Consider the following 24617-nt stretch of genomic DNA (forward strand, 5'->3'; position numbering starts at 1 on the left):
GAAGCCTCAGTGCAGCTCTGTGGTGCCGTTCCAGAGCAGCCCAGTCCCTGAGCAGCTGCATCCAGCTCTCCCAGTGGAGCTGTGTCCTGCCCTGCTCTCACCCACAGATTCCTGCCACCACCCCTTTTCCAAAGGATCCCTGAGCAGGACTGGCTGCCCCTGGATCCCTGGGAGTGCCCAAAGCCAGGTTGGACAGGGATTGGAGCAATCAGGGACAGTGGAAGGTGTCCCTGCTGTGGCAGGGGTGGAACTGGATGAGCTTTGAGGTCTCTTCCAACCCAAACCACTCTGGGATTCTGACCTCACAGGGGCTGCCTGCTGCATCCTGGCAGATTTCCTTTCCCTGGGAATGATGAAGGGCAAGACTCATTGCAGACAAACATCCAGGACAAAACACCCAGAGGAAAAGTCCAAGCTGAAGGGAACCTGCAGAAATACCCTGGAAAACCTCGTTTGCACCTTACCCAGAGCTGCTGTCCTTTCTCTCCCCTGGCCAGCACAGATCCAGCCCTGAACAATCATCCAGGAGAAATCCAGGGAGCTGCATTATTGACATGGAGTTCCCCACTGCGCTGCTGCAGCTGTTGAGGAAATCAGTGCACAGCAAATATCAGGGGTAATATTGCTAATTAGTGCCAGGTAATCAAGGCAGTGGATCCAGTTATGAGCAGCCTCAGGAAGCTGAGTTCAGCTTCTGGAGGAGGTCAGTAGGAACTGGCTGATCAAGGAAGATCTCCCCCATCTCAGCAGCCACAGAAAGAGCATTCCTGTTGTTCTTAAGAAGCAACAAATTCATTGCAGAGCCTTAATTAGAGAGAAAGGTCGTTAATGGAGCTGCATTTCCTGAGCAGGCTGCTTAGCAGCTAATCCCCCCCCTCAGCTGATCCCTGCTCCTTGTGGCATTTTCCCTTCTCTCCTAAGCCCCAGAGCCCTGGATTCCCCTCACCAGCAGACAGGAGGAAATGGCTTTTAAAGTCTCAGCTGGTGTCCTGAGCTCCAGGGTCAGCTCCAGGTGTCACCTTTGTGTCCCCAGCGCTGCCCTCTGAGGTGCAGAGCTCACAGCTCCCTCTGGGTCACCCAGCCAGGCTCCAGTGGTCACCTCTGGCTCAGGTGGCCACCGGGCCAGTGCAGTGGCTCACATGGAAAATCCCAGTTTGTCATCTCCAGGGATGGTTTGCAGTTAAATAAGGGGCAGGGGAGGAGGCTGGACGAGAACACTGGAGATCAGGAGGATGTGGAGCTGCTGGAGAGAGTCCAGAGGAGCCACAGAGCTGCTCCAAGGGCTGGAGCCCCTCTGCTCTGGGAGAGCTGGGAATGTTCCCCTGGAGAGGAGAAGGATCCAGGGAGAGCTCAGAGCCCCTTGCAGGGTCTGAAGGGGCTCCAGGAGAGCTGGAGAGGGACTGGGGACAAGGGATGGAGGGACAGGACACAGGGAATGGCTCCCAGTGCCAGAGGGCAGGGCTGGATGGGAGATTGGGAATTCCTGGCTGGGAGAATGGGCAGACTCTGGAATAGAATTCCCAGATTTGCTGTGGCTGCCCCTGGATCCCTGGCAGTGCCCAGGGCTGGCCCCTGCAGGATCCCAGGACACAAGAACCAGCCCTTAGCAAAGCTGGGGGTCTTCTTGCCAGGGCTCAGATCCCCAAAAAAAGCCAGACTCAGCATGGATTTGGAATTCCCTTGTCCTGATTTTCCACCCTGATGTCCGTGTGCAGGGCTGCAGCGCTTCCTCTCAGGGACACAACCCAATTGTCTCTCCTGCAGCGTGAAGAGAGAGTCTCATCACCAAATCACCCAACAAATGGATATTTGGAGGTTTTCCTTCCTGTCCTTACCTTGTTTGCCCCTCTCTGTAGCTGTGGGAGAGCAGCAGCTCCTGGTTGAGTTTTTCTCAGCATCCCTGTAAGAGATCCTGCAGTTCTGCCTGCGCTTTCAAAGGGGCCCATGTCAGGTGTTGGCAGGGAAAAGCTAAGATCATTTTCTGGTGGTCGTTAATGAAGCAAACCAGGAATTAATTGGACAAAATCAAAGGGCTGTTGCGAGCTGCTTACATTTCTTCTCCCTAAAAATCAAAGACTCAATCCTATATCAAAGCAAGGACAGAGAATCTTTAATACATCCTCACAGTCAGGAGCAGCCCAGGACACCCCAGAACTTTGGTATTTGTTCAGTCCAAATTCCAGCCAAGAAAGTCACACTGAGTGTCCCTGAGGGCAAAACTGGCCTTGCTCAGCTTCAGCCAACCTGGAAGGTTGGACTTGATGATCTTGGAGGTCTCTTCCAACCTTTGATGATTTTAGGATTCATCAGGTTGCAAGGAGTCATCCTAGAGCAGCTCTTTTCCAGGGGGATAAGATAAACCCAGGCTGATCCCACTGATGGAAGTGGGTTCCAAGACCATCTCCATGGTTTTGGAATGCTGTTTTCTCTCAGGCCACTTGGCTTTGTGTCTTCTGCTGGGGAAATTTTCCACGCCTGGTTTGCCCCTCAAAGAAATGGGATCAAAGAGCAGGAACGCTGGAATTCAGGGGTTCTCCTCCTCCTCCAGGCTTCTCCCAAATCCTGCTGAGGAATCCCTGCAGGCTGCAGAGCACCAGCTGGCCTGGGAGCCAGGGAATGACAGGTTCAAGTGAGCACAAAGATTCCCAGCAGGAGCAAAACGCTTTGCTGTTCCATTTCAGCAAGGAAAAATCAGCGTGTGACCTGTCCCCGCAGCATCCCAGCCCTTCCAGCCGGGCCCTCATCCACATGGCTCCTAGCAGGAGCTCTGCAGGCCACACTTGTTCTTTCACAGCTCTGACATAACTATTATGTGCCTTAGAATCCATGCCAGGGGAAGAATTGCTGGTTTTTACCCTGAATCTCCTGCTTCCAGCAGCGAATAAATTTTGAAAAAGTTACAAATCTCCTTTCAGGGAGCATCCCCAAACTTGGGGGCTGCTCAGGGTGTGGGGTGAGGGGCTCTGGGCAGGCAGCTGGACCCAGGCAAGTGCAGATGGATGGCAGACAGTGTCACTGCTGCAGGATTTGTCACTGTGGGCAGGCTGAATAAAACACTAAATGCAGCAGGAATGGCCCCCAGCGAGGCTGGGAGCAGGCAGAGCACCGTGTGCCTGCCCAGGGCCTGGGGATCCCACATGGGAGGCAGTGAAAGGGTTTTAGTAAGGTCATGCTTGAAAAGAATCTATCCTTGTTTTATTTCCAGGCTGGAGCTTTTGAATCAGTTCTGCCTGCTGAGGGAATACAGCGCCCTTGTGTCTGCCTGAACAAAGCCATCTGTGCACCCCAGCCACGGCACATCGGGGCTGGGGGCTTCAGCTCCGGCTGGATCTTGCCAGCATCACCTCACAGGGAGGTTAGGGCAACCCTGGGGAAGGAAAATATCCCATGGACGTGGGGCTTGGGCCCTGAAACGGGCAGGGATTGAGCCACGTGTGCAAGGGGTTGGTCAGGCCATCCTGCTGCCAGCCTGGCTCCTGTGGGACAGGCAGCTGTCCAGAGCTGTCCCTCCCCTTCTCATGGACATTCCAGGGGCTGCTTCTGGGGATCTGCAGCCCAGCTCTCCCTAAATCCGTGGGATTTGGGATCTGTGATGGTGGGATCACAGGGATGCCATGCCCAGCTCTGCCCAGAGAGCTCCTCGCTGCAGGGGAGGACGGGTGCGTGTCCACCTCAATAAACAATTACTGTGGTGGGAATAAATCAAAACCACCTGGGCTGGGCTGATGAAGCCTCCAAACTGCGAGGGCTTGGCAGGGGTTTCTGCTCTTGGCTTGTTGTGTTATCAACACTGTGAAAGAAATAAGTGGCTTTAACAAAATCCTGGCAGCTGGCAGGCAGCGCTTTGGGTTTGGGGTTTGGCATGGGGCAAACCCCACTGCACGGCCTCCCCCAGCCCTGCCTGGCAGAGGGGATGTGAGGTTTTTTTCCCAGCTGAATTCCCCACTGTCTCCATCCTGGCTTGGTCCCCAGTCCCTTCTGGAGCAGGATTTCCCACTGGCAGCTTTGGGAAGGAGAGGGCTGCAGGAGGAAAATTCTCTGTGCACAGTCTGTGTCTCCAGGGGTGCCCTCAGCACTGCAGAGGGGTGAGGGCTGATGCTCTGCACCCACCCTGCATCCCAAACCAACCCCATCCCCCCCCTGGCACGGGAAAGGATGGGCTGGGAGTCCTTGGGGAGTGTCCATGGAGGTGACAAACCCCAAAGTGTCCCCCCCACCTGGGGTGTCCTCCCTCCTCAGGTCCTGCCTGGGGTTTTCCCAGTGCTGCATTGGCAAAGGGCCCCAGGAGGACCCACCAGGTTCTAGATTAACAGGGGTGGCTTCAGTGTCATCCTTTCCTTTTCCAGAGGTTCAGGGACCTCTCTGCATGTTCCATGCCCTGGAATTAATTCCAATGGCAATAATGTTGTCCCCAGGATAATTCCCTGTGCAGATCCCTCCCTCAGGGAGCCAGATCGTGTGGAGGATCCTCTTTGCACATCCCAGCTGCTCTCTAGGCTGTGGCAGGGACAGCAGGAGCAATCCAGGTCCACACTTCCCTCATGGATCTGCTCTCCCAGGGGCTGTTCCATGAAGGATTTACATTTCAGCTTCCTCCTGCACACCCCAGATTCCCTGGCATGGCTGCAGTGAAGGTGGAGAGCTGAGGAGAGCCACGTGTTCAGACCCATGGCCTGTTCCTGTCACCTGCTCTGGCTCAGAGTTACAGATATTTGCAGCTGAGATCGCAGAATCACAGGATCAAGGAATGGTTTGGGTTGGAAGGGATGTTCAGGACCATCCCATTCCATCCCACTTCTTTCTGGTCTGGGTTGCTCCAAGCCCCATCCAGCCTGGCCTTGGTCTGGAGAGGGACTGGGGACAAGGGATGGAGGGACAGGACACAGGGAATGGCTCCCAGTGCCAGAGGGCAGGGATGGATGGGAGATTGGGAATTGGGAATTGCTGCCTGGGAGGGTGGGCAGGCCCTGGCACAGGGTGTCCAGAGAAGCTGTGGCTGCCCCTGGATCCCTGGAAGTGCCCAAGAGCTGGCCCCTGAAGGATCCCAGGACACAAGGACCAGCCCTGAAGGATCCCAGGACATGAGGACCAGCCCTGCAGGATCCCAGGACACAAGGACCAACCCCCCAGGATCCCAGGCCATGGCACTATCTGAGCCCTGAGTTGAGGGGCAGATTCAGCCCAGGCTGCAGCTCCTGGTTTCTTCTCAGAGACAGCCTTGAATCCAAAAGTCAGGCACTCCTGGCTGGAGCCAAAAGCCAATTAGCGGCAGTTTAGCTTCATCAGCTTCCTGACTGAATGCAAGTTTTAATTAAACATCCCATTTTAATTAGTCAGGCATCATGTACAGAGGGCTGGCCTCAAGATTCAAAGGCTGCAGGTCCTGTGCTTTTAATTAAAAGAAAGACTCGCATGAGTTCAACTCCAGCATCTGTGACAGCTCCTCAGCCTTTGGAGGGCAGGAGCAGAACAGCTGGGAACAGCTCCTTTCCCTGCCCTGGCATTCCTCTCCTCTTCTGCTTCCACGGGGATGCTCCGGTGGAAGAACTGGCTGGGAGGTGACTTGGTTGGAAGGAGAGAAGAGACAGGGCCTGGTTGCACTTCTTGGGGTGTCAGAGCAGGCCCTGAGCTCTTTTGGTGAGTTTGATGTTGGTTGGCAGCAGCTGAACTTGAGCCCAGGTGGGCAGAGAGGTCAAAGGCACCTGGCTTGTGCCAGCCACAGAGTGGCCACAGGAGCAGGGCAGTGACTGTCCCCTGTGCTGGAAAGGACAAAGAGGGGCTGGAGCTTGTCCAGAGAAGGGAACGGAGCTGGGAAGGGTCTGGAGCCCCAGGAGAGGCTGAGGGAGCTGGGAAGGGGCTGGAGAATTGCTGAGGGAGCTGGGAAGGGGCTGGAGAATTGCTGAGGGAGCTGGGAAGGGGCTGGAGAATTGCTGAGGGAGCTGGGAAGGGGCTGGAGAATTGCTGAGGGAGCTGGGAAGGGGCTGGAGAATTGCTGAGGGAGCTGGGAAGGGGCTGAGCCTGGAGCAAAGGAGGCTCAGGGGGCCCCTGTGGCTCTGCACAAGTCCCTGGCAGGAGGGGACAGCCGGGGGGGTCGGGTTCTGCTGCCAGGGAACAGGGACAGGAGGAGAGGGAATGGCCTCAGGCTGGGCCAGGGGAGGTTTAGATTGGATATTGGGGAAAATTCCTTCCTGAAAGGTTTGTCCAGCCCTGGCACAGCTGCCCAGGACAGGGCTGGACTCACCGTTCCAGGAGGGATTTAAAAGCCGTGTGGATGTGGCACTGGGGGACACGGCTCAGAGGTGGCCTTGGCAGTGCTGGGGACTCCCACGATCTCCGAGGACTTTCCCAACCTCACCAATTCTGTGATTTCATGATCCTGCCTGGTGCCAGAACCTGCAAACAAGCTGGGGTTTGAAATGGGACCAACTTCCTGCTGTCCTGTCCTGTCCAGCACCGCTGAACTTGAGGCTTTTCCTGGTGGCTGGAGCTGTCACACCCATCCAGCCTCCAAAAATAACCAGCCCAGCTCCCTCAAAGTTCACTTGGGTGAGCTCCATCACCAGCAGCTGGGTTGTACAGGAGGAAAACCAGAGCAGTTGTGACCATGCAGAGTTAAAATGATGCTTTTCTCTCATCTCTTGGAGCCTGGAGCCCCTCAATCTTCTGCACCAGCTGCTCTCATCCCTGTGCTGGGACAAAGGAGAATGAGAGGGTGACAGAAATCCCTTTGTCAGCCATGCCTGGGGAGGAGGAGGGTTATGGAGAGAGGACAGATTCTCTCCCTAAGTGCTCTGGGGACAGAGAGATTGAAATGCTTAGCTCCCATTAATGCAAATGTGAATCACAGAGGTCTCTTCTCACCGCCTTGCAAGGAGAGCAATGAGAAAAGAGGGCAGCTCTCCTCAAAGAGCAATCTCCCTTGATTTTAAGGCATGGGTAAATGGGATTTTTCTTCATTTCACAGTCATTAATTTCCCTGCCTGTGCTAGTTGAGGGCTGGCACCCCAGCACATGGGGTGGCTGGATGATCCCGTGGATGGAGGCTCCCGACCCCAAAAAGCCACGACGGTTTTGTTGTGGCGTGGAGATGCCAAGTGCAGCATTCCAGGTTGTTGCAGAGAGGGGAAATCCTTCCAGTGTGTGTCAGAAATATTAACAGCTCTTGTGGAGGACTCCAGGGCCTGAAGGGGCTCCAGGAGAGCTGGAGAGGGACTTGGATAAGGGATGGAGGGACAGGACACAGGGAATGGCTTCATTCTGGGACAGCTCCAGCATGAGGGGGACCCACCCTGGAGATGGGAGTGAAGCTCCTGCTGGTGAAAAGCTGAACCTTGGAGCTCCTGTGCCCACCCATGTGTAGGAGCTGGCCTTAAAATGATGGGAAAATTGCATTTACCAGGCTGGAGAATGCACCTCACTCGCACTGGAGGCATCAGGAGCACCTGGAGCAGAGGGAAGGGCTGAGCTGACAAAGGGGTGCAGTGGGACCACAGGCAGGGATGCTCTGAGTTGATGGAGCAGCTTTTTGTGGGGGCTCCAAGCTTGCTGCCCCACGGGAGCCGTTCTGCTGCGGGTCTGGGGGTGTCTGGGGTGAAGGAGCTTTCATGGACAGCACACACAGAGCTCTTATGAAACATTAAACTCACTTTTAAAAAGCTTTCCCATCAGGAAAGCCTCAAAGAATTATGTTGATCTAAAGATACCCTCGATGAAATGTGTGTTAATGGGGGGGGAAAAAAAAATGAAATAAAAGCCTTCTAAAGACTTTAAAGGGAAAAAAAAAAAACAACCAACCCCGACCCAACATGCTGCAGTTTTAATGAGGAGCTTGTAAACACAACCAACCCCTGCTGATTTTTTCCATTAATTGCCTGTGTCTTCAGGGGCTGGGGCCCTGCAGAAACACAGCTCTCAGCAAAACACCTTGCTGGGCTTGGGGCATCTTCCCAAATCCAGGAGGGCTGAGGAGGGTGGTGGAGGCTCTGGAAGAGGCTGGGTTGTCCCTGCAGGGCTCTGACCTTGCCTGGGGGAGGGAGGAGGGATGGGGGGGGACCTGCTGAGCTGATTTAGCAATCCCATTTTTATTAGAGATGCATTTGCTGATTAGCTCCACATCCTCACGACTCGGGCATGATAAATTACAGAGGAAATGCAGGAAGCACTTGGGTGAGATTAACATCTCCCAGGGAAGCAGCAGAGGGGTCATTTTCTGGGCCATTATTTTCTGGGCCTTTAAAGGCTCTGCAAGGTGGCAGCGCTGGGTTTTGTTCCTGATTCCTTGATTTCAGCAGAGCCCTGCTCCCCTCTCACTTCCCATCACCCACATCCTGATCCCTGGAAGGATGGACACAGTGGATTTTTGGAGATTTGGGGGGGACATCAGCCACCTTCCCAGCTCCCTTCTGTGTCTTCCTCAAAGAAAGATCACCCCAAAAAACCCTCAAACCACAAAAGAGGCAAAATCTCTCCCAGAGGAAAATTGCTGAGGGTGATTTGCTCTTGAGACAACCCAAACACTGCTGGAATCGGGAAGGGGGGAGACTGGGAAGATTTCCTGAGTGTTTGGGAAGTGCCATGGGAATGAAAAAGCATTTGATGAACATAATGATGGTCATTAGCACGTTCTGCTGCTCAGCCCAGCACGGCCAGGGCTGTGGGAGTGTTCCCACTCCAAAGGGAGAAGGAGCAGTGGGTGTTCTGCAGGAACCTTCACCTGGCCTGTGCTCTCAGCACAGATCCTGCAGGATTTCTGCTGATTCCCTGCAGGACACAGATCCAGGGGAGGGAGCAGATGGCTCGCTGTGAGACCCAGGGTGGATGTGGCTTGTCCCTGATCACCCAGGGATGCCTGTGGAGGAGGAGGACACGGGATATCTGCTTTCCCAAAGCCAGGGTCTCTGAGATGATGGTTAACCCTGCTTTTCCTCTCCTTGCTCTCAGGCACACACACCTTGGTGGGATGCCTGTCCCAAATCCCACCCAATCCAGGGGGATGGAGGAGTCCTGGACATGGAAATGACTTTCCTCTTTGCTTCCCCCACAGAGCCAGCTTTCCCAGGCCCTGAATGGTTTGTCAGACAGAGCCAAGGAGGCAAAGGAATTCCTGGTCCAGCTCCGCAACATGGTGCAGCAAATCCAGGTACGGAGTCTCCAGGCTGAGAAACTGCCCCTTCCCACCAGGATGAGCCATTCCCTGTCCCTCTTCCCGAGCTTGGTGTGCTGGGTGCTCTCCCAAAGGAACCCACACCTCCCTTTCCATGTCACCCCCCTGAACCCCCCCAGAACCGCAGAGTCCTTGAGCCCTTCCCATCCCTGCCCTGGGTGGATCCAAACCCTGCCCTGGGTGGATCCAAACCCTGCCCTGGGTGGATCCAAACCCTGCCCTGGCTGGATCCAAACCCTGCCCTGGGTGGATCCAAACCCTGCCCTGGGTGGATCCAAACCCTGCCCTGGGTGGATCCAAACCTGTTCCTCACCTGCCACCACCTCTTTTTCCACGTTTTTGCCACCTCGTTTTCCACGATACCCAATGCTGTGGATTCCTGGGTGGCAGCACGTGCAAAGATGACCCGTGTGGCACCACTAGAAAGGAAAATCCAGTTTTCCAGCTGGACTGGGGACATTCCCTGGGCTCTGACCCCCTCTTGCCCCACAGGAGAACAGTGTGGAGTTCGAGGCCTGCCTGGTGGCCCAGTGTGACGCCCTCATCGACGCCCTCAACAGAAGGAAAGCCCAGCTGCTGTCCCGGGTCAACAAGGAGCATGAACACAAGCTGAAGGTGAGCCTGGGTGGTCAGAGAGCTTCCAGCAGGGTTGGCACTGGCTGGGAAGGAGGATTGGGCTGCTGGTTTTTTGGGGAGGTCATTGGAAAGCCACTCCTTTTCCACCTGAGTTCCATCTCGCTGCAGATGCCCAACTCGCAGCGTGTCCCTGACAAAGTGCTGCTCCCTCCAGGTGGTTCCCACTGAATTATCAGGTTCATTTCTAGTCCTTAGGTCAGCAGAACCACGTGTACAGCATGGAAAGTGACTTTGTTCATGTCCCACGTTGCTCCCAAGCTTGTGGAATGGTGCTGCAGGATGCTGAGTGCTTGTAACCTCTGCTGAGGTCCTGAGGGACATGGTCATGAGCTGTCAGCAGGAGCAGGATTATTCTGATTTCTCTGCTTTCCTGGCCTCGGGGTGGTGCTGGCACTGAGATTTTTGGTGTTGGGGAGCAGAGGTGCAGCTCAGTGGCAGCTCCTGGTTTGTGTCATTCCACGTCTTTCCAGCTGATGTGGGGCTGAGAAGCGAAGCCAAGCACCAGATCTCAGCTGGGAGCAGTGCAACAGGTGCAGCCATGCCCAGAATTGTTGGACAAGGGGGTTGCACCCTGGCCATGGGTGCTGGAGTCCAGCTGAGAGATGTCACACCCACATTTGTGATCCCAGGGTCCCTCTCCCGAGGTCATTTCAGTGCTCTGCCTTCTGTATCTCTGGACCTTGCTTTGGGTCACCCAGGAGGCTGCAGAGGGATTCCTGGAGCTGCCTCAAACGAGGGTGAAGGCCACCAGTGCTCTCTGCATGGGACCATTCCCATGGGGAGAGGGACAATGGCAGCTTTGTGGGACCGAGCCCACCATCAGTGCTCACTGCCAGCAGCAAGGGACAACCCCAAAGAGCCACAGCACAGAGGGGACCCCCAGAGCCTGGGGGGCTCCTGTTCCCTCATCCCCTTCAGGGCATGCTTAATTAAACTCTCACAAAGCCAGGCAGCACAAAGCAATTTCCCTGCTCAGCACAACCCACAGAGGCCTTTGGCTGGAGGAATGGGTCTGAATCTCACTGCTCCTGTCCATGGATCTGAATCCCACTGCTTGTTCCTGTCTATCCCTGGATCTGCATCCCACTGCTGGTTCCTGTCCATGGATCTGAATCCCACTGCTGGTTCCTGTCCATGGATCTGCATCCCACTGCTGGTTCCTGTCCTGTGGCCTCCATCCCACCCCCATCCACCCTTGTTATGGGCTGGGCTTTGTCATGGGCCCGGTCCTTAAAACAAGAAAGGGTTTGTGGCAGGACTCTTAAATTAGCCCTGGAGTTTCACTCCCTGACCCTCCCTGACGTGCCCTGGGAAGGGCAGGGAGGGCTCTGTGGCACCTGAGCCTCATCCAGTTAGAACCAGGATCATGGAATGGTTTATTTTGGGAAAGATCTCAAATCCCACCCAGTCCCACCCCTGCCATGGCAGGGACACTTTCCACTGTCCCAGGCTGCTCCAAGCCCTGTCCAGCCTGGCCTTGGGCACTTCCAGGGATCCAGGGGCAGCCACAGCTGCTCTGGGCACCCTGTGCCAGGGCCTGCCCACCCTCCCAGCCAGGAATTCCTTCCTCACAGCTCATCTGATGTTCCCACTGGAGTGGGTAAAGCTGCAGTGATTTACACTCACTCTGAGATGACCTTGGGCCCATTTCCATCTGCAGATAAGCAAGAGGTCACCTCCTGGCCTGTGCTTTCTGTGGAATTGTGACCAGGGTGAGGCCTGCAGGACTGTGGGGATCATCCTGGGTGATGCTCACATCAGCACAGGACACTTCTGAGCACTGACTTGGGCTGGGAACTTCTCCCTTTCCCACAGGAGGCCTGTCCTGTGTGAACACTTGTCCCTGTCCTGGAGCCTGTCCCGCTGGGAGATGAGTGCTCACAGAGAGCAGGGAGCCTTGGCAGTGCCAGGGAGCCCTGCAGATCCAAGCTGCTGTCCTGGAGCCGTGTCTCCATGGCTGCAGCTGCTGCCCAGGGGATGTTGGCAGGAGGGAGCAGGGACAGGCACAGGGGGACAGAGCCAGCCCCTGGCAGGGGCCACAGGCACCTCTGAGGACACGGCCCAAGCTCCCAGGTCGAGTTCCCATCTCTGTGTGCCTGGATCTGGGGTGGGCTTGGCTTTGGGGCTGCCCTGCTTTGTGCTGACACACATTCCATGGAGGCAGGCACTAATCCAGGCCTGACTCTGGGCCAGCACTAATTACTCCAGAGCAGGGAGAGCCTTGTGAGGACACCAGCTTGGAAGGGACATCTCCCTGCCCTTCTCCAGCCTCCCACTGCAGCTGGATTCAAGACTGAGAACCTGGGCTTCAACAAACAACTTCTGCAGGAGCCCTGGGGCCTGCTCCTCCTCCCTGTGGTCCTGAGGAGCAGTGGGGTCATTCCCAAGGGATGATGTCCTCCAGCACAGGCAGCTTTGTGCAGGGGACACAGAGGCTTCCCTGGAGTGTTGTCCCAGGAAGAAATCTCTCCTCATCCCACCACACACACAGACTGAGCACCTCCTGAAGCTCTCAGCAGCACTGTGGACCATTCCAGTCATTTTTCCAGCCTTCAGGCCACGGGATGCCTTTGCTCCATGGTTTCTCCAGGCTGCTTTGGCTGTTCAGGCAGGCAGCATTTGCCACATTTCCCAAATTACACTCAGCATAAAGGGGATTTTATCTGTGGCACTGGATCTCCAGAGGTGAAATGCTGCTCCTTCTCCAAGGCTGCAGTCAGGATTTTCCAATGGAACCTGGTGTTCCCCATGGGATCGGGTTCCTGGTGACACAGCAGCTCTGCTTCTCCCAGCTTTGAGTCACCATGGAAACACCCACCTGGAAAAAGCTCTGGATTCAGCTCATTCAAACCTTGCCAGGGTCTGTCCTGGCAATTTTTCCATCTGGGATTTTTCCATCTGGGTGTGCAGCTCCGTGGTGAAGCTCAGGACACCCCCCTCCATCCCCAGGGTGACCCAGGGTGAGGAGGATCCGTGTCCCCCCTGTGACATTCCCAGCAGGACCCATCCCAGGCACTGGGAAGGTTGTGAGTGCCTTGAAATCTGTTACCCACTGGAGTACTAAAAAAAAAGGAGGAAGGCAGCTAAATAGAGCTGAGTGGAGATGTTATTGCCTTCTAGGAGCTGTATTAAAATTAAAATGTAAATTATAGTTAATGTCATCTTGGTGAAGAAAAGCTCTGGAAAGAACTGTCCTTCTTTTAGGGTCGTGGTGAACTTCTGGGAGTGCACAAAAACCCCTTTTTATAGGCTGGAATTAACAGCCAGGTGCTGGCTGTTGTCTTATTTAGCACTTAAATTGGGGGGGAAAAATGGTATTTGCTAAAAATGACCACAAATTGTATGGAGCTTCCCAAATCCCCTCAAAATCTGACCTGCTAAAGAGCCCAGCTGGGATCAATCTCTTTGAGGTAACAGCCTCAAGAAGTTGTTTCAGGGGAAATTTAGGATATGATTTTTGGATATGAGGGGAAATTTCTTCATGGAAAGGGTTGTCCAGATCATCATCCCTGCATGTTCTAAAGCCCACGTGGATGTGGCAGCTTTTCCTGGGAATCTGGTGCATCCTGTGAGTCCCTCACGGCCTCCCAAGGCTTGAGGAGCTCCCAGATTTCCCTTCCAGCTCTCCCCATCGACAAACTCTGCATTGTTGGGGTAACAGGGGTAGAAATCCCTCAGGCCTGAGGAGAATCCCTGGATTCTGTGGCTTAAGGCCACATGGAAAACACTTTGGCTTTACTGACCCCACTGGGTTTAGACCAGGCCTTCAAACGTGTGAGAGATGTTTATGTCTTATTTCCAAAGCCTTTAATTTTACATCTCAAAGTGATGGATGGAATTTTTCTGTCCTGTGTGCATCCCATTTCTCCTTTAAAGCCACGAGGCCCCACTAGATCCCAACCAAAGGTCTCTCTTTTTGCCTTAAAAAAAGAGTGCTTAAAAAGGTCCTGGTGAAGGCAAGGTGGATTTCTCCTCTTGGCTTTTGTGCTGCAGAGATGCTGAAATGAAAATGTTTGTTTTATTCCCTGGTTCTCCAGATGGATGATGCTGGATCCCTGAGGGGATCAGAGCTAGGGAAGGGCTGGGAAAGAGCTGAAGCTTTGGATTCACCTGGAACAGCCTCCCTGGGAGTTTGGGGTGTCTCCACTGCTGGAGGCTCCACAGCCTCTTTTTTCTGGTCTCTGACCACTTTTGTAGAATAAGAAAAAAGCTTTTATTCTGTCTTCAGCCAAATGCTGTTCCCTGGAGCTGGTGCCAGGCTGGAGGGAGCAGATGGCAATTCTGCTGGAAATACTTGGAAAGCGTCAGCTCCAGCAGGGAGAGCTTCACAAACTCATTATCCTGGGCAAACCAGACAGAGATTTAAGCTGCAAAGAAGATAAGGAGATTGTTTTAGCAATCCCATCTTTGCTGCCTTCCCAAGGGCACGTGCATTTCACCTCAGAGGGCTCTCACGTGGGCGGCTTTTCCAGGTGGGATCCTCGCTTGCCAGTCTGGAGCCCAGCAGGCAGGGAATGCAAAACCTCTGGCATGGCTGCTACGGTCAGGATGTGCTCCAGCAGCAGGGCTGGACCCCACAGAACAGTTTTGGGAGACCCAACATCCACACAGGCAAAATCCCTTCCAGGGGCAGGCAGCTTCTGAGCCCTCACCCTGAGCAGGAGGGGCCACACGAAGCCAAAATGCTGCTCTGCACCCCCCTGCACCTTCTGGATCCTGCCCTGAAGGTCTGAGCATCCCTGCTGAGAAAGGAAATCCAGGGCCTTGCAGGATCAGGAAGGTCAGTGTAGGAGTGGGATCTCCAGGACCAGCTGTTGGCTCTGCTTTATCCTTCCAGGACCTGCAGGGGCTCCAGGAGAGCTGGAGAGGGACTGGGGACAAGGGATGGAGGGACAGGACCCAGGGAATGGCTCCCAGTGCCAGAGGGCAGGGATGGATGGGAGATTGGGAATTGGGAATTCCTGGCTGGGAGAATGGGGAGAGCCTGGAATAGAATTCCCAGAGCAGCTGTGGCTGCCCCTGGATCCCTGCAAGTGCCCAAGGCCAGGCTGGATGGGGTTTGGAGCAGCCTGGGACAGGGGAAGGTGTCCCTGCCATGGCAGGGGTGGCACTGAATGGATTTTAAAGATCCCTTCCAACCCAAACCAGCCTGGAATTTGTGATTCACCCCAGCAGAGCTGTTCCAGTGCACTCAGGTGTTAGAAACAGGCATGGAATGAACTCCCCACTTCAGAACAGCAGTGTCTGAGGCCAAAAGCAGCACGGGCAGGTCCTGCTGCACAAAAGCTCCATCTCAGAGCCAGCCAGCACCTCCACAAGCCTCTGCTCTGGTCCAGAGGAGCAATATGGGAGCTCCCTCTGCTGCCTTGTCCACCCTGCACACGGGGTGCACCCCCTCCCTCAGCCTGGAATGGCTGAAACCAGCAAGGAATGGCTGCTCCCTAAAATTCTGCAGCAGTTTTGGGGGGGTGTTTAATGGCATTTCACACAAGCTGCGATGTCCCAGATCTCCCAGGGATGGGATGAAAGGAAACAACCTCCAGATACACCACGGGGAGGTTTAGATTGGATATTAGGGGGAAATTTCTTCATGGAAAGGGGTGTCCAGCCCTGGCACAGAGAGATTTATAGATTTAAAATCCATATGGATGTGGCACCTGGGGACATGGGTCAGTGGTGGCTTTGGGAGAACAGCTGGCCTGGGTGGTCTTAGAGGGCTTTTCCAACCTGAATGAATCCGTGCTCCTAAGCTGCAAGGCTAGTAATTCTTTTCTTCCTGCTAGGTGATTAAGTAGATGTGATTAAATTTTAATTAAGCAACACGTGGTGGCATTGATTGCCCTGCAGGAGTCACCTCCCCTCGAAGGTTCCTTCACCACAGGAGCCTTCCTTTCCCCTGCCTGTCCCTCAGACAGGAATTCTGGAGGGATCCTGGCTGGAGGAGGTGCTCTCCAGCTCGGAATGGGGATCCCAGCAGCACTGAGCTCCCAGGAATGTTCATCCCTGTTTGTTGCAGCTTTTCCCTTCCCACTGCAGCTCATCCTCACAGCTCATCCTTGCTGCAATGCTCCTCTGAGCTGCACAGCTTTGGTCAGTGCCAGTGGAGAACTCAGCACAGCTTTTTAGAGCTCTTCCAGGAGTAGAACATGAAGAAATCTTCCATGAGAGTTTGAGAATGTTCGTCTAAGAGTAAAATCTCTCTTCCCAAGCTGCTCTGCCAGTCCTGGACCTGCAGGATTCAGTGTGAAGGAGCAGCCAGCTTTAAAATAAATCCAGCCTGAACTCTCCTCCGTGCTGTGCTGCAGGGAAGGTCAGCAGAGGCCTCAGGCACCAGCAAACCACAGACTTGTGCTTCCCTGCAGGGATACTGCAATGTGATCCCTTGGGGAACGAGCTGAGAGTGCAAGAGGTGCCTTAATGTGGAGCCTGGATTGATTTATTTATCTCCTTCCCCTGGAACTTCCCTCCCTCAGAGCTCATCCCCAGCCAGTGGTGAAAACAAGGGAATTCTGCATGGTCCATGCAGCTGATGGGCATCTCCAACAGATCCTCAGGGATGAGGCTGGGGGAGGTGCTGTGTTCATTCCTCCAGGAAAAAGCAGCTGCCAGGGTCACTCCTCGCCCAGGACTGCTGAGTGCAGCTGCCCCAGAGCCAGCCCCAGAACCTGGCTGCATTCCAAGGCTGGAGAGGGCAGCTGTGGATCTGTGGAAGTTGGCGTTTGCTTTGCATGGAGCTCACGAGCTGCCATGTGGAATCTGGCTTAATTAAAGGCAGGGCATGGAGCTGCCCTCCTGCTTTGAGTAATTACTCAATTAATGTGTTAATGTGCTAATGATTTTGGGCTAAACAAAGCTTGCTCAGAGAGATTGTGGATTCCCCATCCCTGGAAGAGTCCAAGGCCAGGTTGAATGGGGATTGGAGCAACCTGAGATAGTGAAAGGTGTCCCTGCCCTGGCAGGAATGAGTTTAGGGTTGGATCAGCGATTTGGATTGGAAAAACCCAAAAAAACCTGCTGGGATTCTGTGTTGCCATTCACCAGGTTTTGAAAGATCTGGATTCTGGTGTGTGATGCTGGTTCTGCCTGTCCCTGTTCCCTGGAGTCCCCGTGACCCTGCTGTCCTTGTCCCCCGCAGGTGGTGCGGGACCAGATCTCGCACTGCACGGTGAAGCTGCGCCAGACCACGGGGCTGATGGAATATTGCCTGGAGGTCATCAAGGAGAACGACCCCAGCGGCTTCCTGCAGGTGGGTGTGGAGCCTGGGGGGATGCAGCAGGGCTGGGGCTGCTCCAGGGGGGATAAAACCAAGGATCTGCCTCTGATCCCCTGCACCTTGACAGCAGGGTGGGAGGGGAGGGTTGCAGCAGGGATCACAAGGTGCTCCTGGCTCTCCACTGAGAGACCCAACAGACAGCCCTTGGGAGCTGCATCCCAGCACCCATTCCTGGGCTCCCTTTGGCACTAAACCCCGCACCCAGCGCTCCAGGGTTCCCTTCTCCAGCCCAGCCTGCGGTGAAGAGCGATGCTGGAAACCACGGGTGACATCCCAGAGCCGGGGACAGCAGGGTGGGGACGAGGCCTGGGACACATCCCACTGCAGCTGAGGCTTCTCCTCCCCTGCAGATCTCAGATGCTCTCATCAGGAGGGTGCACCTGACCGAGGAGCAGTGGGGCAAGGGGACGCTCACCCCACGCATGACCACGGACTTCGACCTGAACCTCGACAACGCCCCTCTGCTGCAGTCCATCCACCAGCTCGACTTCGTCCAGATGAAAGGTAAAGATCTTTCCAGTGCCTTCCCAGAGCTCAGCTCTGCTCCTGCTGGGAGTTTCCATGCAGCTCATCCCAAGGAAAGAGCAGAAAAGAAGAGTTTCTCATCTCCCAGCAAGATTGGACACCCCAGACCCAAAGTTATGCCTGTTCTTGTGTGTTTTGGCATCCCTGTGCCAGAGCAGGGTGCCAGGAGTTTGGCTTTGCCTGGAAAAGCACTCCTACTGCATTAAAAAGTTACTAGTGCATTAAAAAGTGCTCTGATAAAGTTATTAGTGCATCAAAAAGTGCTCTGATAAAGTTATTAGTGCATTGAAAAGTGCTCTGATAAAGTTATTAGTGCATTCAAAGTGCTCTGACAGTTATTGGTGCACTGAAAAGTGCTCTGCAGGTTGGGACCTCTCTTTTGAGAGCAGCACAAGGCTTTTCCCAAGCCTCTCCTCACATCCCCACGCTCGTTCAGTGCTGAGCAGCATCTGTCTCAGACCAGATGTCCCTCCAAACACAGCCAGGTCACTTAGCCTGGGCTCTGCCCTCCCTCTCCTCACCTCACTGTTGGTTTGGTTCATCATTTTGGCTTTAATTTCATCCCTGTTCCCCATTCCCTCTGTGCTCCTGCTGTCCCACCAAGGGCTGCTGCAGCCTGTGAGGAATCTGGGAAGCTGACAAAGAGGGGCTGTGACATGGGGAGGCTCAGGAGGACACTGGATCTGAGCTGCACCTTCACCAGCTCTGGCACCGCCCTTCATTCCCATCACAGCTGGAATTCCTGGCCCAGGAACACAGCAGGGTGTCTCAGTGGCCAGGGACAGGAAGGATGTTGGCCACACTCGTGTGTGTCACCACCAGGAGCATCCTCAGCTGCTGGCCCTGCTGGTGGCAGGGAGGAGCTGACCGTGCTTGCTCTTCGTTAGCCAGGCTGTTAATTTGAAATGTCAGGAATATTTTTGGGTAGCAAACCCAGGGAGGGCTGGATTGCTGCTTCACACTCCTGTGTTCCTGCCCTCCCTTCCTGCAACTTAGCCCAGAGGGTTATTTTTAATTAATAAGAGCAAATCTGCTGCTGGTTGAGCCGCCCACCCTCCTCTTAGCAAATTCCTCCTCCCAGCTCACCCTCGCTGTGGAAATCAGTTGTTGGTTTTGTAGACTTGCAGGAGGTTGGGTTTGGATCCCAAATCTGTGTCACAGCACCAGGGGAGGGAGGGCAGCACCTGAGGCCTCAATAAAGAGCAGTGAGCAGTAGGTACCCACACCCACTGCCAGCCTGCAGGATCCAGCCCAGGAGGTGGAGGAGTCGCAGAGGGTGAATGCTGAGCCTCTGCCAGCAAGTCCAGCTTTTTCCTCAGGCATCCATGGCTCCTCCCCATCTTGCCTGGGTTCTCCATGCCAATTTCCACTGGTTCTTATCACTTTGGGCAGTGAGGATGAGGATGGATCTCTGTTGAGAGATGGGACATGTCCCTGTCAGGCTGTCACTCTCCCCTGTGACAGAGCAGGAGTGGGCTGTGGGACACATACAGAAAAACTCCTGGCAGTCCTTTCTGCCCCCTGTGCAGCTGCTGGGAGCCAAAAGGGGTACTCAGCCCCCCAGTTCTGTTGGATTTATTGAATTCCAAAGCAGGGCTGTAGGTAAGTCCAGAGCCAGGTTCTGCTGAGCTGTGGGACTCCAGGCAGCTCAGAACAGGCAGATTGTGCTGCCATCATTCTCCTGCATTAATTAGAAAACTGGAATAAAGCAGAAAAGCTTCACCAGGCTGGCAGGGGGCAGGAATTTGGTGGAGCTTGGTGGGAGAACAATCCTTTCTGCCTCCTTCCCACCGAGGCAGTAAAAGCACCCCGCACCCCCCAGGGTTGCGCTAATTGCACTAATTGGTGATTAGTCTCCTCCCCAGTGCCGGCCCCGCCGATCCTGCAGCTGGAGGAGTGCTGCACCCACAACAACAGTGCCACTCTGTCCTGGAAGCAGCCCCCTCTGTCCACGGTGCAGGTGGAAGGATACATCCTGGAGCTGGACGATGGCAACGGCGGCCAGTTCAGGGTAGGTGCTCGGAGCCAGCCCTGTGGGAAGGGGATGTTCTTCTCCAGTCATTCCCTGCCAGCAGCTGAGCACAGAATTAATTTAGGGAAGTGGATGGGGCAGACAAGCTGTGGGGTTTTGGGGTACAGGGTGGTTTGAGGTGGTGCAAATGCTGAGTTGGAAAATCAAAGAACAAGTTTGAAACTCTTGTTAGCCAGAGAAGCTGTGGCTGCCCCTGGATCTCTGGAAGTGCCCAAGGCCAGGTTGGACAGGGCTTGGAGCACCCTGGGACAGTGGGAGGTGTCCCTGCCATGGCAGGGTTTGGAGTGGGATGATCTTTAGGGTCTCTTCCAACCCAAACCATTCCATGATTCCATGAAGCTCCCTATTTTTAGGTTGCTGGATATTTCATGCAAGGTGTGCTAATTGCCATGAAAGCCTCATGGTTTGCCAGCTGATAGCAAGCAGAGGTGTTTAAGGCCTGAGGGTTTTTAAATTGCTGTAATTACACAATTAAAATATGATTTTTCTGTGATCCGACACGCCAATAATTATCCTGGTGTGTTCACATCCACTGAGAGCAGTCACAGGAGCAGCCCACTGCACTCTGAATTTATCCACAAGGAGCTCAGGCAGGCAGGAGCCAGAGCAGGGCCGAGGCAAAGGAGAGGTGAGGTGGGAGCTGGAGAGAAGGGGTCTGGGGAGAACGAGGTCAGTGCCTTCCCAATATCCCATCCATCCCTGCCCTCTGGCACTGGCAGCCATTCCCTGGCTCCTGTCCCTCCATCCCTTGTCCCCAGTCTCTCTCCAGCTCTTCTAGAGCCCCTTTAGGCTCTGGAAGGGGCTCTGAGGTGTTCTTGGAGCTTTTTCCAGGGGAGCATTGCCAGCTCTCCCAGCCTGGCTCCAGAGCAGAGGGGCTCCAGTCCTTGGAGCAGCTCCAGGGCCTCCTCTGGACTCTCTCCAGCAGCTCCACATGCTCCTGATGCTGGAGCCCCCGAGCTGGGGGCAGAGCTCAGGTGGGATCTCAGCCAAGCAGAGCAGAGGGGCAGAACCCCTGCTCCTCCTGCCGGTGCCCAAGGAACAAATCCCGTTTTGTGTCCTGCAGTCCCAGGGGGCAGAGCAGGGCGGCATCCTGTGCATGCCCTGGGGCTCCTGTGCAGCCCTGGCATTTCCCTTTGCCTTGCAGGAGGTGTATGTGGGCAAGGAGACCATGTGCACGGTGGATGGGCTGCACTTCAACAGCACCTACAGCGCCCGCGTCAAGGCCTTCAACAAGTCAGGGGTCAGCCCCTACAGCAAGACCCTGGTGCTCCAGACTTCCGAGGGTAAGGAATTGCAACAGCTCAGGACACCCCAGCTCAGCTCCCTGAACAACCCCTGCAGGAACCACCAGCACTGACCACGGGGGGGAAGTTGTGTCAGGAGCCTCCAGCAGTGCCAGAATTTCCCCCTTAATTTCCCTCTCACCCTTTTCCTTTGATTTCACCCTTTCCTTGATTTTTCTCCTGGGAAGCACAGGGAGAGCTGTTTAAATTTGGGGTTATGTGACACCAGAGGGAAGCTCAGATGTTTTCACTGGTCCCATTTGAAGCAGAACACTGCCAGCATTGCTCCTGAGGGGCTGTGCTTGGCAGGGATTCAGGCCTGGCAGTGCAGGACAGGGAGCGGTGTGGGTGTCCTCCCAGACCAGGGATGCACAGGAGCCCCACGGCATCATCTGCACTCTGAATATTAAACACTGCCTTGCAGGCTGCAGGGGAATCTCCCTGCCTGGCTTTAAGTACATTTGTCACACCAGGCACTTAATCCATTGTGGAAAATTGGTTTATTCCTGACATGCAGGTGGAGAGTGGCAAGGCTGGCCCCGAGGTGGGAGTCGGGAGCTGCAGCTGTGGAGAAAGGGATCAGCCCCCCCAGGCACGTCTGCTGCCCCACAGCCAGGCACAAAACCCTTCTTTGGGAGCTTTCCACGCTTGCTGGAATCCCTTTTCCTTGCTCCCAGACAAAAATCTCTCTTTTCCAAGCCGTGTGAGGATTTTTTCACGGCAGCATCCAGCTGGCTGGCAGCTGGGATCAGAAGGGGACACACACAGCTCATGGGGCTGCTGGTGGGGTGGAAGGAAAGTGAGAGCTTTCCTGCCACAGAGCAGCCCTGGGGGCTTTGAGCAAGGAGAAAAATGGGATTTTTGCTGGAAAAAAAACCTAGAAGACAAAAGCAGAGCAAGGCTACGGCAGAGGGTTTCTCTTGCTGCCTGCAGGAGATCACCATTCCCATTTGGAAAGGGCAGCAAGGAATGGGATTCATTCAGAGGTAGAGCAGACAGCAAAACTGTGACAAACTTCACAGGAGAGGCAGGGAGGTCACAGCACAGCACAGAGACACATCAGTGCCTGCTGGCAAACTGAGCACCAGCAGCAAAGAAGCTGCACAAGTTCCTCTGGAGATCCAGGGATGGGACAGGCTGGATCCAGCCCCGTGCCAGGTTGGCCAGAACTGTTCCCAAAGCCTGAAGATCAACAGTTCCCAGCCCAGCCCTGGCAGGAAACAGCAGAGCTTTGACTTCTCATCTCATTTGTGCCTCACAGACACAATTTCCTCATCAAAATCAGTTGGGCTTTAAGTTGTCCCAGGCAGGAATTCACAGGGTCCCCACTATGATCTTCCCAGCTCTGATTTCCTCTCAGAGGTGTTCTCACCTTGAGCCAAGCTCAAGCCCAGCTCCAGAATACGAAGGAATCTGGGAGAAAATAGCTGCTTGTGGTGGCAGCAGGGCCGTGCTTGGGGCTGGTGCTTGCTCCGTGCCACCAGGGAGAAGTTCCACTCTCCTTGGCTGAATTCATTCAGCCTTTTCACTCGAATGAGCTTTTGCATTTGTTATTCCAGGGGAGGAAAAAAGTCAAACGGGCCTGGAGCATTTTGTGCTCTAAGAGGCTGCCTGAGCTCCTTTGGATTCAAAGAGAAATAAATCACATCAGTGTGTGCAGCTTCCGGATATCCGAGTGACTTGTTGAATGGAGCTGCCTTGCACATCACAGCCCTCGCTCAGGCTTTTATTCCTGGCTTTTACAGCAGCATCAGGCCTTGCTCAGAGCTATTTTGTCTGAAGTAGGCTTAGCTTTTCCCTCTGCAGCTTCCTGCAAAGCGGTTGTGTGGGAAGAGAGGACAAAAGGAGGGAGAGGCTGGATGTGAAGAGAGCGTCTCTCCCAGCCTGGCGGTCCTGCTCTAAGTGCTGGTGAGGAATTCTGGTATTGAAGAGCTGGTTTGTAGTTCTGAGAGAATCCATGAGATCTGCAGCCTGTGGAAGGGAACTGAAGCCTTTCTTCTGCTTTCTGTGAGCAGAGCAAAAGGTCTTGCAGAGCCTCAGCGTGTGAAGAGAAGAAGGTTGAGAAGAAGGGGATGTGTCAGGGGCTCTGTGCCAAGCAGCCACAGGGAGCTGGGCAGCACCAGTGGAAAATGCCATGGGAAGGCAGCACGTGCAGCAGTGCACAGCAGGAACTCCTTCCCAGCCGTGCTGAGAGCTGCTCATCCCAAAGGAAGCTGTTGCAGGTCGCTCTTCAGAGCTGGTCCTTGGTGCCACCAGCAGGACAAGGTGGTTCCTGGCGGGGAGGTTTGTGCTCCCCGCGTGCTGGGGCTTCCCAGGGATGAAGATCCTGTCAGCAGCACAGCCAAGGTGCAGCGAGGGTTGAAGGTGACATCCTTCCCTTGAACTGTGTCCCCTCCTGAGCTGATTTTGGGCTTTTCCACACAATCCCTGGGAGTGTCTCTTGTTCTGTCACACCTTAGCCCAAGGCTCTGCCTTCACCTCTGTTTCTCCAGCACCTGAATGAAGCTGTGGGCTGGGAGGTGAGTGTGGGAAAAAGTTTCCAAGGTGACCCAGGGCACAGACATGTCCCAAAGCTTGGCTGGTGGCAGCCCTGCTTGGCTGTCCTGACCCCTGGGAGACCTGGGGTCTCTCCCAGCCTCCTCCTTTTCCTCCTCCCTGAGCTGGGCAGCCCCTGCTCTCCTGGTTTTCCCTTGTCCAGCAGATTTCCCAGCCTCTGGCCAGTCTCCTGCTGACTTCTTTCCATGTTCTGCCCAGCAAGCTGGATGTCAGGATGAAGGACCAGCTCACTCCAGGTGGAGATGGAGAAACGGAGCTCAGCGGTGCCTCCCAGGCTTTTCTCCAGGCAGAGAACTTCCACCTCCCTTCCCCAGCCAAGCCAAGCACCAGAACCTTTCCTTTCCATCCCAGCTCCTCATCTGGAACCCAACTTTAAATTCCTGACCATCCATGGAGTGACCCTGAGCAGCAACCAGGGCTTTTTAACCAGCAGCTTTTGGAAAGGGTGAACATCCCAAGGGGGAAAAGTCTTCAAGGAGCTACAGGGACGTGGGAGGCTGCTTAGGGAGAGCCATGGGCACAGCTACTCATGGTAGTGGTTCCTCTCACCCTTGGAAGGGTTAGAAGCTGTTCCTCCCTAACTTTGAGCTCTGATTATTGACTGTTGTGCAATAATTTATCTCCTCTGACCCCACTGATGCCCTTTGCTTCCACAGCCTCGGCAGCAGCAGCGAGTTGCAGAGGTTACAACCCACCATGCAGAGAAATATTCCCTTTTTATCTGTTTTACCACAATTCCCAGCTCAATCCATACTCAAAGCAGAGCTGGCAAGGCTGGGGGATACAGTGTGAGTGTGTGGATGGTGGATTCTGCATTTTCATGTTAACACAATCCTGGATAAAAGGCTAGGGAAGAAATTGCAGGAGGTGACTGTTTGTGGTAGCAGGGAACAGAATGACCCACGAGGTTCCCTCTGCTCTGACATTTTGCTGAATGAATTCTCGTGAATCCCACAAGTTAAATTCTTGCTGTAAGGCTCAGATGTGTTTTGACAGGTACAAAGGGATTCCAAGAACACAACCTCCTGAACAGCCCTTGAGTAAGGTGGGTGCTTGGTGGTTCTTAGGGTGATAGAGCTTAGCCCAGCCCTGCAAAATGTCACCAGCTGGGTTTTTCCACCCCTGATAATCGTGCACAAAAAGGTTTGG

At 54.6% G+C, this 24617-nt stretch overlaps 1 protein-coding gene and 1 long non-coding RNA gene across 11 annotated transcripts in view; one reads left to right on the forward strand and one right to left on the reverse strand.

The window, feature by feature from the left end:
- The window catches only part of TRIM9 (tripartite motif containing 9), a 56144-nt gene that overhangs the window by 20960 nt on the left and 10567 nt on the right, over positions 1 to 24617 (forward strand). For 6 of the 10 annotated variants that reach the window (XR_015287815.1, XM_086892329.1, XM_086892322.1 and 3 more), the window contains exons 2-7: positions 9044 to 9139; positions 9656 to 9778; positions 16935 to 17045; positions 17423 to 17576; positions 19451 to 19608; positions 20774 to 20912. Coding sequence is in view for 9 of the 10 variants with exons in the window: in XM_086892329.1 (XP_086748455.1) it covers positions 9044 to 9139; positions 9656 to 9778; positions 16935 to 17045; positions 17423 to 17576; positions 19451 to 19608; positions 20774 to 20912 (781 nt within the window). In the remaining variant the exon portion in view is untranslated. The remainder of the gene's footprint in view (positions 1 to 9043; positions 9140 to 9655; positions 9779 to 16934; positions 17046 to 17422; positions 17577 to 19450; positions 19609 to 20773; positions 20913 to 24617) is intronic. The other 4 variants (XM_086892330.1, XM_086892323.1, XM_086892326.1 and 1 more) reach the window with 1 other exon arrangement.
- Positions 14806 to 19463, reverse strand: LOC147652799 (uncharacterized). The gene is made up of 3 exons (XR_015287817.1): positions 19321 to 19463; positions 19089 to 19226; positions 14806 to 19008 (listed from the first exon to the last, which is right to left on the reverse strand). It is a non-coding gene; the product is annotated as an uncharacterized LOC147652799 (long non-coding RNA).

This window comes from Cyanistes caeruleus, chromosome 6 (assembly GCF_971803275.1).
Source record: "Cyanistes caeruleus chromosome 6, bCyaCae1.hap1.1, whole genome shotgun sequence".
Lineage (NCBI taxonomy): Eukaryota > Metazoa > Chordata > Aves > Passeriformes > Paridae > Cyanistes > Cyanistes caeruleus.